Source organism: Delphinus delphis, chromosome 5, assembly GCF_949987515.2.
Source record: "Delphinus delphis chromosome 5, mDelDel1.2, whole genome shotgun sequence".
NCBI lineage: Eukaryota > Metazoa > Chordata > Mammalia > Artiodactyla > Delphinidae > Delphinus > Delphinus delphis.
In genome coordinates this window covers 137047668-137064429 of record NC_082687.1, presented here as the reverse complement: position 1 = coordinate 137064429, position 16762 = coordinate 137047668, and the positions used below count along the sequence as shown (strand labels likewise).

The 16762-nt window shown below is 46.1% G+C and overlaps 1 protein-coding gene across 1 annotated transcript in view; it reads left to right on the top strand.

Moving 5' to 3' along the window:
• HTT (huntingtin) overlaps positions 1 to 16762 on the top strand; it is a 138946-nt gene that overhangs the window by 59966 nt on the left and 62218 nt on the right. The window contains exons 22-29 of the mRNA XM_060013051.2: positions 1276 to 1422; positions 2452 to 2572; positions 4166 to 4242; positions 5267 to 5418; positions 6509 to 6711; positions 9181 to 9307; positions 10931 to 11058; positions 14222 to 14332. Coding sequence (XP_059869034.1) covers positions 1276 to 1422; positions 2452 to 2572; positions 4166 to 4242; positions 5267 to 5418; positions 6509 to 6711; positions 9181 to 9307; positions 10931 to 11058; positions 14222 to 14332 — 1066 coding nt within the window. The remainder of the gene's footprint in view (positions 1 to 1275; positions 1423 to 2451; positions 2573 to 4165; positions 4243 to 5266; positions 5419 to 6508; positions 6712 to 9180; positions 9308 to 10930; positions 11059 to 14221; positions 14333 to 16762) is intronic.

The following is a 16762-nucleotide window of genomic DNA, read 5'->3' as shown; positions in this document are numbered from 1 at the left end:
TGCCTAGTTTTTGAGATTTGTCCATGCTACGTGGTGTGTGTGTTCCTTTCATTGTTGAATAGTATTCTGTTACATAGATAATACTCTGTTTTATTTATACCTTCACCAGGTGGTATTATTATTTTCACTTTTTGACTACTATGAATCATGCTTTTCATTTCTCATGGGTAGATACCTAGAAGTGGATTTTTATGGGTTTTGGTACTTATTGTGAAATTACTGTCCAGAAACAGATCAGTTTATGCTCCCACTCCCAGAATAGGATTGTGCCTGATTCTTCTCACCAAAACAGTATTTCAAAAGAAGTTAAATATGTGTCAGTTGTTCAGGCACTCATTGGTATTTCCTATTAAAGTAACTTCTATCTTGTTTTAAAAGTAATGTTTACTGAACAAAATTTAGGAAAAATGTAAAGGAGGAAATAAAAATCTTTGTAATCAAACTGCTCAAAAGAAAACCATTTACATTTCGGTGGATATTCTTTCGGTTTTCAATGCGGTCATTTGCATTTCTTTGATTACTTGTGAGGTGTACCTTTTCATGGATTTAACTGGATTTATATAACTTACTTGATCAAAGATCTTGGGTCTTTACCATTTTCTGTGAATGATAGTAGTTTATTAAACCTTAGGAAAAAATTATACTTACGACCAGGTCTTCATGGAGGAAAGAGACTTTAAGTAAAGACACTGGGTTTGCAAACTAATGTGATAAAACAGTTGACTGTTTCTAAAAGTTATGGGCCCGTCTGTAGGCGTGTGAGTGCTCACACAGGGCGTGTGCCGAGCGCTGATTGCAGGGAGGCGCCCATGTGCCCCCTGCATTGTGCCTCTGAGTTCACTTTGGATTTGTGAGGGACCTCAGCTGGAGCTCTGCACCTGGGAGTGTGTGGGACGGTTTTGCAGACAAAATTGCAGAAGAGAGTAAGGGACAGCCCCTGGCATTCAGATCTGCCCTGTACTCAGTGCTTCCTGTGCACCTTGGCTTCACGCACTTGTTGACGCTGATCAAGATGGTTAGAAAGAGAACTTTCAAGGTTTTTTAAATCAAAGCATTTAATTATGTGTAGAGAGATGTATGTAACTGTATGACAGACAGGAAGAGAGTCCAGCGCCTGGTCTTTTCAGAGCGGGTGTGTGGGGGATTAGCCCTGCGATCGGAGCCTCTGCTCTTAATTCCCCTGACGAAGGAAGTGTCTTTGGGTAGCCGGAGGGAGGGGATCACAGGTGGGTTTCAGGTACTTTCTAAGGAAAATAAACCTTGCTTTTATGTCAGGCTTGTCCCGAAGCTGTTTTATAAGTGCGACCAAGGACAGGCTGACGCAGTCGTGGCCATGGCGAGAGGTCAAAGCAGCGTTCACCTGAAGCCTCTCATGCACGAGGCGCAGCCTCCGTCTCACTTCTCCGCCAGCACCATAACCAGGTACCCCTGCTAGCCGAGGAAAGCGTGCCCTGGGCTCACTCTAAAGCCTCGTGTTTTCTAGAGAAATCGCTTGGAATAGGCGCTCCTCCCTTGATGGGGCGCTTCTCTTTTTCAGGGTCTACCACCCCGCCTCTTTATTTAAGCTCTGCTGCAGCCACACAGCAGTGACCTCGTAAATCGTATGATCGTTTGTTATGAGCCACATACCGACAGCTGTATTTTTCTCTAGGACTCTAATGCTATGTCTTCTCTAAAAATTTGTCCTTAAAATTTTCACTATATTTGTGTTACCTATGAAGAGTATAGTTAAATCATGACATTAATGTTTAGGTGAGCAGGTTGTTAAAGAGTGTCAGTGTTATTTAGGGTTATCGCTAGTTCAGTGATGTGCAGTTATTATTATTCACATTTTTTTGTGAGAGTCTTTTATATACAATTTCAAATGGTTGTACACAGCCCATTCTTTTCTGTGTCTTTTAGACGAGAAGACTAACATAGACTGTGTTTTTTATTGTTGAGGACAGGACACTGAGGGAAACAAAAGTGAATCAACGCTAATCCTACCTGGGCTTCATTTATGTAGTTGGGGAATTAGAATTCGTATGTAACTACAAGGAGGGACTGAAATTGACACGTGCCAGGAATGGAGTATGGAAAAGTGGCAGTACTGTAGTGGGAAAGGACTTTCTTTTGTCCAGAATCAGGAGTAGATTCGTGAAGGATTTCTTTTAACTTAAAGCTTGAAAAATGGGCAGCTTTGGACACGTAGAGAGATTGCAGGCAAGGCTGTGTCGAAGAGAGCATTGCTCCAGTGCTGTGGTGTTGGGAACTGGAGGAGGAGAGGGGTGAGCGCAGCCATTTTCCTAGAATAATGACCACCTTTATTCCCAGTCTTTCTTTAACTTAAAAGTCAAGACTGCTTTAACCTCTTGTAGCCTTTAATCTTAAAATTTTAAGTGCCATTTGAATTTTGAAAATGTCATAAGCTTCAGTGGTAGATGATAAGTCTCCACGTCTCTTTCTCATTAGAATATATAGAGGCTATAACCTACTACCAAGCATAACAGACGTCACTATGGAGAATAACCTTTCGAGAGTCATTGCAGCAGTTTCTCATGAGCTAATCACATCAACCACGAGGGCGCTCACAGTAAGACTCTTTTGGTTGGTCTTAATGAGGTTACTTTTCAGTAGTTTGTGTGGTCAGTTCTTAACGGTAGGATGCTTGTATTAGAGCTCTTATATGTGCGGCTTACTAAGAAATTGTGCTTCTGTGAATAAAACCTGGGTTTATTCCAATGGGAATGGAAACAACTTTTTTTTTTCTGAACATTAAATATGTTCATTGTAAAAAAATTCAGCCAGGGGAACTCCCCAGCGGTCCGGTGGTTAGGAATTGGCGCTTTCACTGCCGCGGGCCTGGGTTCAGTCCCTGGCTGGGAACTAAGATCCCACAAGCCGCGCGTCGCGGCCAAAAAATTAAAATCAGTCAATCAATCAATCAGCCAGTCTAGGAAGACATAACAAAGAAAAGAAAAACTACCATAATCTGAATTGGTAGTATATCAGAAGTTTAAAATATCTCTAGACTAATTGACTCAGTGACTTTATAATACATACGAAGCGGAAAAAAATCAGAAATGCCAACAAAGATTTTTGTGTAATGTGATTATCTGTATCATTCTTTGTGATGCTGAAATTGTAAAAGAACCATAATGTCCAAGAGTCCAAAACTGATTAAGTTCTGATTATAACTAAATTCTGTATAGATGGTGATATGTTTATTATGCACTTATTAACATGGTGCTTTGGAGGGTTTTGAACAATCTGTAGAGTGGCCATCTGGATTATAATGAGTGAAAACAGGCGCAGTACAAAACTGTGCATGCCTGCGCCCAGACAGGCCTTGCTTATGAGAAATGATGTTCACGTTAAACACATTTCTTACATACTTAAGAAAATGATGGGCAGAAAAGTTCCAAAATAAATTTTAGGATTATGAATGATTATGCTTTTTAAGATATTCACAAATTTTCTAAAATGAACAAGTCTAACTTCCATAATCAGAAAAAAAGAATGTTACACGAAAGTAGTGCCAATTTGCTGATTACCAGGTTAAATCTTGTCATCTATTTTATGTGACAGAAGGAATGCTTTCATGTTGTGAAAACTCAGGCAGTTATGATTAGACTATCTTGATAAGGATATAAGTGCCTTTCAAACTTAAATATTGTTTGGGCTGTCTGCAGTTTGGTCTTCCCTTGATTTGTTCAAAATATTATAAACATTATTTGTATTTATTGTGGCCTACGTATGTCAGACAGTGTTCTAGGCTTGGGATGTAAAAACTAAGAGGATCCCTGCCCTTGTGGTTCTTTCAGTCTGGTTAGGAAGATGGACATTAATCTGCTGGAGCAGATGGGGTGGGGTGAGCTGGGGTAGGAAGGGCATTCCTGGTGGGGGCGGGGAGCACGATGGTTAAAGTTGGAGCCAGAGGAGGTGCATCACTCCTGGCCTCTCCTCACTGGGATATAATCGACCCTCCTTAAACCTGTATCTCAGTTGTCCAGCTGTATCTTCTAAGGTATGAACTTGTATCATGGGAGGACAGATGTCTTATCGTTAGATACAGATCGCAATTTTGTTTTCATTGTTCGTACTCGTTATAAAGGGAAAAAGGAGGTTCAATTTAACAAACTTTTTTGGTGTTTGAGTGTGATTTTCTCATTCCTTTCTTCTTTAGTTTGGATGCTGTGAAGCTCTGTGTCTTCTTTCAACTGCCTTTCCAGTTTGCATTTGGAGTTTAGGTTGGCATTGTGGGTATGTATTTTCCTCGGCGCATGGCTGTCTACAGTTATGTGATACAAACGTAGTTATACGGATCCCTTTCTTTCTTTCTTTTTAAGTCTCACCTTAACAGTTTCACCTTTTGGAAAAATACCCATTGGAATATTTGCTTCTGCCCTGTTAGTTGTGTGGGAAGCTAGAGAAGGAGCTATTGGGAAATACTGAATTACTTTTAATTCTAATGGACGTCAGATGCTCACTCTTAAGCATTTTGGAGGATCTGAGGGTATGATCTGCAGGTTAATTTAAGGGAATTTGCATATGCTGGCAAAAGACTTTTCTAATTGGCTTGATTCTCTCCAAAATTATTCACTATTCACTATGTATTAAAAACTTAGAAACATTTTTCATTTGAAATCAAATGTGAGCTATGGTGCAAAATCTTGTAATCAATTACAAGAGTAATTTAGGAACTATTACATTTATATTAGCAGTTCTCATTTAAAAATGATTTTCTTCCAGTAGATGGCCCTCATAGCATCTGTGAAATAATTCTGAGTCCTCTACAGCATTAAGGAGTAAGCTTTTGTTATGTATACTGATAACTGAGACAAATTTAGTAACTCACCGTCACATTTGGAAGGAAATCTGCAGATTTCTTGTGTGTGTCAGCGTATGGCCAACTAACTTTGCTTGAAGTAGGTGCGTCCTCTGGTCCTGGGTGATGGCTTTCCTGTGTCGTAGATGCAGCATTAGACCTGACTTCAGAGCAACTCTGGTGTTGGGGTAAACGTGCTAAGTCAGTCGAAAGAGAGTTAAAAGTTATCAGAGTAACCAGTTCCAGTACTTCCAGTCAGATCTGCTACCTGATTTCCTGTCTCGGATGACTTTCATGGGACTGTGGTTACAAGAAAGATGCTAGTTCACAGTAGTAAAATCGCTTTGTGAGCTGGCATGAAATGAACAGTGATGTGCCTTCCTTTTGGTTCATAAGAGAAAGCAAGGCTGTTATCTTAAAATTTTTCTGTAATTCGATCTTGCAAACGTCTGCTTTCAGAGTGCCCCCGCTGAGCGCCTCTGATGAGTCTAGAAAGAGCTGTACTGTGGGCATGGTCACGATGATCCTGACCCTGCTTTCATCAGCCTGGTTCCCACTGGATCTCTCAGCCCATCAAGATGCTTTGATTTTAGCTGGGAACTTGCTTGCAGGTATTGGTACTGAGTTGAAAGAGGGATTCTAGGTCTTTAACTTTTGATTTCCTTTTGGGGGGTGGCGGCGGTGAGCGCATGGAGGAAAAGTATTGAGGTCATTGCCAGGGATGGCTTGTTCCTTTAGTCAGAATTTCAGACATTACCGATAGGCATAAATGTGCACTGCAGGCAGCTATCCTGTGCCGAGTATTTTAAAGCAGCCCTGTCCCGATCTAGCCCCTCAGTTAGCTATAGGTAAACTCATTTCTAATTTCATTTTAGCGGGCACCCTGTGCAGGTACTGTCTCAGGCACGGGGCCCATGAGAAAGTATGGTGTGTGGGCTCCGTTCTCAAGTTGAATGTAGGTTTGTAGCGACACACGTCAACAGAAGTTCAGTGGCCGCACGGAGCGGCTGTAATCACTCTCTGTCGGGGATTAGGACAGGAAGCGACATTTATGGGCTGGCAGGAGAGGGAACACCAGACGGGGCACAGCACACGTGGAGGCATGCAGACGTGAGAGATTGTGTGACGTTTGAGTGCTAAGTAATTTTGGATATTGTGTGAGGGCGAGGACGACGATGGAGAATGTGGCTGGTGAAGGATCCGTCTCCGTTAATGAGGACTTAGTCTGTTTGCTCTGGGAGGTCATTGAAGAGCCTCATGAAAGGGAGTAGCAATCTGGGTAGTATTTTAGGAAGATCACTCGGCTGACGTGAATGTGGATTGGAGGAGAAGTTAGGGAAACCCATACTTAAGGCAAGATCAAGAGAGTGAAGAAGATAATGGCTGTGGGTTGTGTGGGAAGAGACCCATTAAAAGAGAGTGAAGGGGGCAGAGTCAGCACATCTGGATCACCAGTTGAACTTCAGTTGTAAAGATCAGGAGGGGCACTGTCACGTCCTGGGTGGATATGTGATGGCGGCCTTCATGGAGGTTGGGGACACAGATTCGGGGGGAGATGTCGGTTTCCTGTGGAACCTGAGGCATCAGTGGGCCCCCAGGTGGAGGTGTCCAGCAGACTCTCGACGTAGACGGGTCTGAAGGACTTACGCCTTGGCCCCATGCTGTGGAGCTGGGGAGGTAACGTGTGTGCCCGTGTCACAGCCAGTGCCCCCAGGTCTCTGAGGAGTCCGTGGGCCTCCGAAGAAGAGGCCGGCCCCGCAGCCACCAGGCAGGAAGAGGTGTGGCCGGCTCTGGGCGACCGGACCCTGGTGCCCATGGTGGAGCAGCTCTTCTCCCACCTGCTGAAGGTGGTCAACATCTGTGCACACGTCCTGGATGATGTGGCTCCTGGACCAGCAATAAAGGTAACTCCGTGCTTGGGCAGCTGTTTTCAGCTGGTCCAGATGGCTCCGTGGGCCTCCAGGCATGCCTCTGTTTATTCATCTGTCCCTTCCTTATCCTCTTTTGCTTTAAATAAACAAAATTGCTCATATCGTGACACTAGATTTAACACCTAGATGTGCTCATCCAACTTATAGCCCATTTGGTATCGTCTGTCATTTACTATCACCTGTGAGAGGGAAATACCTGGCTTTATTCTTGGGCTTTCAGCGTTGGCCGAGAAAGCTCAGCATTGAAGCCGGTCTCTCCCGAAATGTTTTGCTTTTCTTTGAAGTACAGTTCCGTGAAAACTATTCACACAGTGAATTTAAGACGGCTCAGTTCACTTGTAATTGTATCTGATGGTTCACTCTCTCTCCTGTCTCTTCCACCTTGACAACTCAGGTTCTCCTCTAGCTGCCAGTTTGGTCCCCCTGCTGCTACAAGCTTCTCTCGAGTCCTTTCTCCCAGCTTAACCCCTGAATTAGTGAACTGCTTCTCTGACACTGGCCTTCTTTGCAAAACCTCTCGGGCCCTGGACTCAGTCCACGGCCTCGGCCGTCGATTCTTTAACCCCTGCTGGCCTGATTTCTGCCAGTTCCCCATAGCAACGCTCCCTGCCAAGACCCGCCTTTGACTCTCGTGGGCGCTTTGCAGACCCTGTCTCACCTCCCCTCTGCATCTCCCAGGACCACCTCTCCTGTACTGAGGCATTCTCTCTGGTTGGCTTCCGAATCCTCTGACCCCCTTCTACTGCCTGGGTACTTCCTAGTTTAGTCTTCTTCCCACCATCCGTGCTTTCCGGGGCTCTGTTCTCAGTCGACCCCCCTCCATATTCTCCGGCCCAGGGCTGTCCAGCACAGCTCTCTGTAAGGATGGGAACGTTCCATCTACACCAGCCGGGACAGTAGCCACCAACCACATGTGGCAACCGAGCACGTGAAATGTGGCCAGGGCAGCTGAGGAACTGAACTTCTAATTTTGTTTAATTGTCATTAAATTTGAGTAGCCACCTGTAGATCGTGGCTCTAGCGTGGGACCGGGCAGCTCAGTGCAGTCAGGTCTACTCTCAGGTCTTCAATATCTAAGCGGGGCAGACCCCAGACCTGTCTTCGGAGTCCAGTGTGGCCAGCTGCCACGGGTCACCTCTACTTGAGCGATCCGTAGAAATCTCATTCGGTCCAAATCTGGACATCTTGGTCTCCTCCCCAGCCGGTGCTTCTCCCCGTCTCTCACTCCATATTTTTCAAGCTAGAATATGGGAGTCATCACAGCTCTTCATCTTGCTCACCAAATTCTTTGTTTTCTCTCCTAAGTATCTTGCAGAAAGCCCATATATGTGTATGTATACACGCATACACATTTACACACATCCATACACGCACATGTGCACACTTTTCTCTGTGCTCACTGCCGCTGTTCTGCTCCAAGCTGATGTAGTGTCTCCTTTGCACCACTGCGGTGGCCTCGCTGAAACAGCATTATTAACATATCACACAGTTACGGTGCCATTCACACACCGTGCACCTCACCCATGTGAAGTGTATGACTCTGTTCTAGTACACCCAGAGTTATTTGGCCATCACTACGATCCACTGTAGAACCCCCAAAGGAGCGCTGTACCGTTTGGCTCTCACCCCCCAGCCCTGCCACGTCCCCAGCTCCAGGCAGCCACTGAGCTACTTTCTGTTTCTGTACGTCTGCCTGTTCTGGACATTGCGTGTCAGCGCAGCTACACAGCTGGCGTCCTTTGTGACTGGCTCCTTTCGCGTAGCGTGTTTTCCAGGTGCAGCGGCTTCTTTCCCGGTCTCTCTAGCCCTTCCCTGTCAGCCACTGTGCCCTTTGTGCAGACAAGGCTCCGAGGTGTAGGGTGGCCTCTCTCAGATCGCGGAGGGGGTGAGCAGCAGAGCTGAGGTGCCCGCGCCACTGCCTCCTGCCGTGTGGGGCTGGGGCGTTCTGTACTGTCCTGTGTATGCAGAGTGTGGGCTTTGTGGAGGGTCCGGGTTTGTTGCCTCCTGCCTCTGCTTCTTGTTAGCTGTGACCTTGAATAAGTCACTTCATCATCGCTGAGCCTATTTCTTCATTTGAAAACGGAGTTCAGAGCGTTGCTCTGTACCCTGTTTCACGCCCTGGCTCCCAGAGAGAGCCCCATTGCTTGCTATTGGAGGTGGCATGCCGGGGCTCCGGGGGCCTCCTGAGACCCCGCCTGACTGCCTGAGGGCTCCTCCGTCTCTGAGCGTTCATGGTGCTCCCGTTAGGAAGTGCTGGGTCAGTTCCCACCACGTGCAGTTGTTGTGTGGGCTAAAGTGGATGGTACGTGTACGGAGTCTGGGCTTCATAAATGTGGATTCAAAGAAGAGAAATGGATGGCACAGGCGAATGGTAGAAGCACATACCATGGTTTTCAGTCCTGTGTTGGTGACACTTCCTTCACAGTTTGTTTTCTATTTTAGGCAGCCTTGCCATCTCTAACAAACCCGCCTTCTCTGAGTCCAATCCGACGGAAGGGAAAAGAGAAGGAACCCGGAGAGCAGGTGTCTGTACCCGTGAGTCCCAAGAAAGGCGGTGAGGCCAGTCCAGGTGTGAGGCCACGGCGGGGGAGTGGGAGGGGGCGGGCTTGGGGGCGCCTGTCTGTATTACAGTGGTTTAGGACTAAAGCTTACGTTCACGTCAAGGTTAATATTACAGCTTGGTAGTTTTTGGAAACAAAATACATAGCAATGAAGCCAGAGAAATGGTTTCCCCAGGTGTGGTTTCAGGTATTGAATATTACTTGCTGAGTGTACACAGACCACATTTTGGTCTTACGCACGTCTGAATGTTGCTTGCCAATGTGGGGTCCCAGCCGTCTGCAGGCGTCTGGCCCACAGCAGGGCGCTGTACCCCGTGCTTCCCATGCTGTGCCTCCCCGCTTCTCCTCTTCTCACTGACTGATTTTCAGTAAGGGAGGGGGTGTAGACGGCTAGGAATAGAGCGGGGTGACATCGTTGATTCTGATGTGTGGAGAATTCTGAAATAGGAAATGGAAATTTTACCTGTGGAAGGGCTGAGGGAGAAGTAAAGTGGGGATAAAATCATCTGAGTGAGACGAACCTGAGAAATTGACACACACTTGGAGGGGAAGGTCTTGGAATAGAAGGGGCCAGAGTGACCATGTGACTCTGCCTATGACGTATGTGGTCCGTGCCACTCTTGGTGGGCACAGAGCAGAGGCGACCAGACGCCTGTCTGCTTGTGCTGCCACCAAGTCCGTTCACATGCCACCTCACAGTGCCGGGGCCGGACATGATTCTCCCGTTCATTTTGCTTATAAAGTGTTTATGTTAAGCATTTTATTAATTTTAAAACTTTATTTAATTTTTTGGCTGCACCACACGGCTTGTGGGATCTTAAGTTCCCCGACCAGGGATTGAACCTAGGCCCCAGCAGTGAAAGCATCAAGTCCTAACCACTGGACCGCCAGGGAATTCCCTATGTCAAGCTTTTTTTTTTTTTTTTTAAGTGTTCTGAAAATGCTTATTCATTCAGTTCAGCAGTAAAGCATTTTAAAAGAAACTATTTTCTAAGTATTGATGACGATACCAGTGGAAGATTTACCAGCTAAAAAGCTTCAGAACTTTATAAATGCAAAGTTATCAGTATGTGACTGATCATCTTTCTGATGCATTAAATAAACTAAGGACCCCAGATCATAAATCTTTAAAATCTTACACTGTGCTTGGCATTTAATATTTACTATCAGCTCAATGATAGTGTGTGTGCCCTGACAGACTTCAGAGCGTGTTCACATCACCCCTGTTTGACTGCTTACAGGGCTCATGACCTAAGTCGACCAGAGGTCGACCCCATCGTGCCCCTGGGAGCCTTGTGCTCCGAGAGGTTTTGAGATTGACTGAAGGTCACGTCAGTCGTTCCTCTGACTCACAAACAGGCAGCCAGGCCAAACCAAACACATAATAGCATCACACTGCTCTTCTTCTTTTTCTTCTTTCTATTTTATTTTGTCATCTTATGGGCGGTACTTAGAGTCTACTTATGTTCATTAGTCAATTTCTTGTTATTGTGAATTAATCAAAAAGTCAGGAAAAATTTGAATTTTATCCTACTAGAATACAATAAAAATAATTATTACTAGCAGTCTTTTTAAACTTGGTGTGTGTTTCCTTTTGATCTAAAAGTTTATTTTGTGTGGTGTGTTTAAAGCCTCTCGACCATCTGAAACCTCAGGGCCTGTTGCAGCAACCAAGTCCTCGTCACTGGGGAGTTTCTATCACCTTCCTTCTTACCTTAAATTGCACGATGTCCTGAAAGCTACACACGCAAACTACAAGGTACTGCTTCTTTTGTAAAAATACACTCATTCACACATTTCAGAGGATTGTCGATGTTTTTCTTAAGATTGTAGCTTATAGACATACATATATAAGTAAGTAAGTTAGACCTTTGGGATATGAGTTGCAGTTAGCTTTTTCAGCTCTGTCTTTCAGCTTTGTTTACGGTAGCTTCCATCATTACAAAAGTTTAGGATTTTCATTGGGAAAGTGTTATCTTTATGATTTATCGATGCCGTGTCTGGGCGTCCCAAGATCGCCCACGTTCAGAGATCCGCTAGAAGGTCTTGTGGGACTGAGCATGTGGTTGCACTTACAGCGAGGGTTCCTCACGGCAGGGCGGGGAGGACACACAGCCAGCCCCTGAGGGGAAGGATGCCGGCAGAGTCTGGAGCAACCTCTGCCCCCCCATGAGGGCCACTCGGAGGACCCCACCCGCCCCCGCCCTCAACTAAAGTGCAGCCGCGTACTGGTTACAGAGGCTCCCTCTGCCTTCACAAACCAAAATTCACTCACAGAGGAGAGCAGGGGTCCAGCATCAACACATTGTTTGATAAAGCAGTCCAGGCACAGTGAGCCACCCTTAGTGCTCAGGGCGAGTCTGACGTCAGTCTAGGGAACTGTTTACTGGCTGAGTTCCCAGGCACCCCCGAGGGCCAACCTTGCAAGCAGCCTTCTGGAAGGATAGCGGTCTGGTCTGTTGTTTCTCTTGCACAGGTATGTTTCTTCCTTAGGACTTTCTCATTCTGAGATGATTATTATTATTATATTTTATTTATTTATCTTTTTGGCTGCGCCACGTGGCTTGAGGGATCTCAGTTCCCTGACCAGGGATTGAATCCCGGCCACAGCAGTGAAAGCCCAGAATCCTAACCAGTAGGCCACCAGGGAACTCCCCTTATTCTAAGATTATTAAGGAAAATCTCCCATGGTTTCATTTAGGGCTTTTCATTGTTTTCTTCCATTCAGTTTTTTGTGTGTTTAGACTATTCTGTCTGCAATTTGTTAGATATGAAGTATGCATCTAACAGGTTTTTTTTCCAGCTGCCTAACCAGTTGCCCCTACAGTTTCCCAAATAGTCCATTTTCTGGCACTAATGGGTTTTGAAATACTACCTTTGTCACATACTAAATTCTCGTAGTTCTATATTTCCATTTACTCCTTTATTATATCAGTCTGTCCATCTGTTCGTCCATTAGAAGCACACTTCCTGATTATTGTAGCTTCATAATGTATTTTTGAGGAGATCAGTTACCCCATTTTACTTTAGAATTTCCCTGGATATTCTTATTTATTTTTGCATATGGACATGAGAATAAACTTATCTAATTCCAAAGAAAGTTGAGAGTTTTTCCATTGGGATTGTGTTAAATTTGTAGATTAACTTGGGGAGAACTGATATCTTACATGCTAAGCCTGCCCGTCCAGAGTGTGAGATGCTTTTTTTTGTGTTGGAAACTTCCTGTTTCCTCAGAAAGGCACATCAGAAGCACATGAAATTTAAAGAATTTTAAAAGTAATTTTAAAAGATACTTCACATAGATCTTGCACGTTTTTTCATAAATGTGACCCGTAGTCATCCTTTTTTTTATTACTAATAGATGCATCTCAATTTTTTAAAAACCATTTACAAACTTTATCTGGTTTGTTTTCTGAAGGATATAGATAATTTTTAAAGATAAAAGATTTGGAGGCTCTCTTTAGCCGGATGTTTCTCATGTCAAGCTCTAAAGTAGAGGAGGGTATGTTTAAAATCCCACACAGAGAAGATGTTTCCTTTCCACCTGTTCTCAGTGTACGTCATCTTCAGTTCTGGGGGACCCCCCGCCCATGTTCTCTGCAGCATCCCTCCATCCTCTCCTCCCTCTCCATCGTCTCCCTTCCTGAATGCCCTGGACTCCAAGGTGGACCCCTTTACTTTTGGCCTCCCTGGAGTCTCGGAGTCCCGCCTGCTGGTTGAGTTGCTGTGCGCAGACTGTGTGTGTGTGTTTGGAGTGGCTGGCGTGTCCTGAGATCTTCCATCACTGCCTCCTCACCTCCTATGCTGCCCCACAGGGTGTCCTGCTCTCCCGCTCTCCATTGTTCGCTTGACCCTTGGGCTCCCCCCTGCGTTATTTCCCAGTCTCCAAGTCCTTCTTCAGCTCTCCTCGGAGCCCTTTGACCCCAGTTCTCACATCTGTTCGCTATTCAGGAAAGGCCTTCCCTGCTCTCTCCCCGACCCCCACTCAACGTCCTTGCCTGCTGGAGGTGAACCCCTGCCCTCCTGCTTTCCCTGGGACCTGGCGTCATGCAGTCGCCTGTCCCTGGGTCGTTGGGGGTCTCGCTCCTGGGTTTTTCCTTCCTTCCTTGGCCTGTTGTGAACACCCTCAGGTTGATGTGACGGTGGTCACAGTGTTGAGATCCACTTACATGTTCATTTTCTGTGTCTGTCTCTCACCTGCTTTCCTCTCCCTTTGCCCAGAAAGTGTCTCCTCTTTCATCAGGGGTGGTTAGATTTTATTTCAGTGAGCAAATTCCTATCTACTTATTGTAGTGTTTTTGTAGGATTTTTGCCGGTTTTTATTTTCACAGTCAATGCCTCCCCCTCCCCCTTGTTCTTACATATTATATCTTTGGCCCTGAACCTTCTCTCAGTCTGTTAAATGGGGGAAATTGCTACATAATTTAATTCAGTTGGGTCCTTTAGGATCTTAACTTAATACCTCTTAAGACTAATTTAATATTTTGTTGTAGCCAGACTGAAAGGTTGTGTCTGAATTTGATAATGATTTCCCCCAGGGATCTTAATGGGTGGAAGAGGACATGTGTTTTATATTTTTTGATATGCTGCTTATCAGGCACTGGTTATGATGGGCATTAAACATTCTTTTTCTCATTATGATAGAAGGTTAGGAATTATTTTTCTTTCAGTAGCGTCACCATACGTTGGAAGACGCCTTTGAAAAAAGTGTTTATATAGCGATCGGGAAGAGTAATTTCCTTTCCAAGGCATTTCCCAGTGCTAAAAACAAGCAAACAAACAGAACCCCCCCCCCACCATCCCCCCATGGTGAGTGTCGCGCTGCCTAGAGAACACACCACAGCAGACAGTGTGCGTCTGTGTTAGGTGACCGGGATGCTACCAGCAATCATGTGTGCCTTCTCTCCCACCACTTCCCCAAGGTCACCTTGGATCTTCAGAGCAACACCGAAAAGTTTGGGGCTTTTCTGCGCTCTGCCTTGGATGTTCTCTCTCAGATTCTAGAGTTGGCAACACTGCAGGACATCGGGAAGGTTTGTGTTTCCTTTCTTCTCGCTGAGCTGTAGCTGGCACGCTTGAAGTGTACCCTGGGCCGAGTGCCTCCAGGGCGAAACCCCACCATCCCGGCACATTCACAAAGTGGGGAGAAGGTTCTGCAGTCTGGGCACTTGAGTCTGATTCTTGTCTTAGCCTGAAGTTGCCGGGGGCGGGGTTCTATTTGTATCCTGTTTTCACTTTTTGCTGTAAATTAGCTCAGAGCCAGATGAATTAAAAAATTGGTGGGTTTAAAACTGTTGACAGAGTCCTTTACTTTATTTGACCTTCGCACGTGGCAAGGTCAGAGCAGTCTCTGGCGTGTGGCTTGTTCCTCTGGTGCCTCAGGAAGCAGCAGAGCTGTGCTTGAGGCTCATGGACTTGGGTTCCAAGCCCAGTAACCTCCCTGCACCACCCACATGTTGTGGGGACATGTTCAAGCACACGGGAGAGTTAAGAGGTCGTGTGGTGAGTGCCTGTGTTGTGTCCACGACCAGATCCAGCAGTTACTGTTTTGTCCACTTGCTCTGCTGTGTTTGGATCCACCTGTCCAGCTACCGGGGCATCTTAGTTTCTAATGAATTTCAAAGTGAGTTACCAATAGCCCTCCTTAAACATGTGTCTCTTAGAAGTGGAATACAGTGAAGTTCCTTTGTTTTCATTTCTCTCCATCTTTTTTTTTTTTTTTTTTTTTTGTGGTATGTGGACCTCTCACTGTTGTGGCCTCTCCCATTGGGGAGCACAGGCTCCGGACGCGCAGGCTCAGTGGCCATGGCTCATGGTCCCAGCCGCTCCGCAGCATGTGGGATCTTCCCAGACCGGGGCACGAACCCATGTCCCCTGCATCGGCAGGCGGACTCTCAACCACTGCGCCACCAGGGAAGCCCCATTTCTCTCCATCTTCTTCTCGATATGCATAAAGCTTACCTGGCTTTAATCATTGTACACATTGTCTTCTGTTTCTCCTCACTGTCCCTTTTACTTTTTCCACATGTCAACTCAGTGGGTCGGAGCAGTGCTTAGTCCAGGGCTAATTCTTCCACCACCGAGGCAAGGCCTCCCTGGTTCTAGCTGGCGCCCCATAAACCCGGTTAGGGAGAGCAGTCACTGTTCCAGCCCTGTGTGAGTTCGGAGCGCTGTGCCCTCTGACCCTTCCTTACGCACGTGTTGAGCGGCTCCCAGGGCCTCCCCCGGTCTACAGAGTCCTCTCTGGGAGCTCTCTCTTCTTTGGAGCCCTCACTGTTCCCGCTTCCCCAGACTCTCAGCTCCTCCTCGACTCGGGGGGTCCCCTGAGCTCTGCTCTGTCCCTCGCCCTTGTGCCACCACCCAGGAGCTCTCTGAGGGCAGTGAGCGGGGCAGTCATAGGGCTGACTTGCTGGTTTCCCATTTCTCAGGGATGCCTGTCCTCCAGTGCCTCCTGGTCACTGTCTTGGAACTGTGGTTTCATATATTCATATATTGGGTTTTTTGGGTTGTTTGGCTATAGGGTAAATCTGGTTCCTCTTACTGCGTATTGGCCAGGAGTGGAAGTCTCCCTTCGTCATGTTGTATGTTAATATCCATGCCCGGGACTTGTTTCCTTGAAGGCCACTAACAGCAGCATCCTCTTCTCACCTGTTTTCAGCGCCTGTAACTCAGTTTCTGTTGCACACGGAGCGTTTCATACGTGTTTGTTAAGAGACGTGGTTCTTTGTTAGGCAACTTGTGATGTGAAGGCTCTGGTTGTAATTCTTCTGGTTCTCACTTCTTAGTTGCCTCCTATGAGCTAGTGAAAACAAGGTGACATGGAACAAACTCAACCCTGCAGAGTATAGCCTTGGATATCTAGTCCAATAGGAATAAGTCAGAATCTTAAAAATACATGGTCCTGAGTATTTGAAATCAACAGAAATCTGTTGCTTTTTAGTGCAGGAAATATACCAAACAAATGGAGTGAGAGGCCTTTTCAATGTAGTTGGTCTTATAGAAGCAGTGTCTGGGGACCAGGTGGGCAGTGAGGGGGGAGCTGCTGATGCTGGTGCCTGGACCGTTCATGTCTTCAGGGACCTTGGATACCATGGACCTCATTTCTGAGGCTGGTAAAAACAGTTTGTGAGAACAATCGTTTGAAGGCAGTCATTTTGGTCATTTTTGCAGGTTGCTGTCGGACACAGGACCTTCTGCTAAAGGGAAATGTCTAGGGCTTTTTGTGGTAAATCACACTTGATGTAGTATGTGCTACGTTCAGCTGAACCTCTGCAGGGGCCCCACAGATGCAGGGCTTCCACCCCTTTGTAGACTCTGAGCTCCTGCCCTGACAACAGGGCTGGATGCCGAGGGCACAGCAGATCCTTGATGCACAGTTTCTGGATGAGTGAGAGAAAGAATGTATAAATGCATGAAGGGAAGGGTGAGACGCGGCTGCTTAGATTTCCATGCTTTTTACTGAC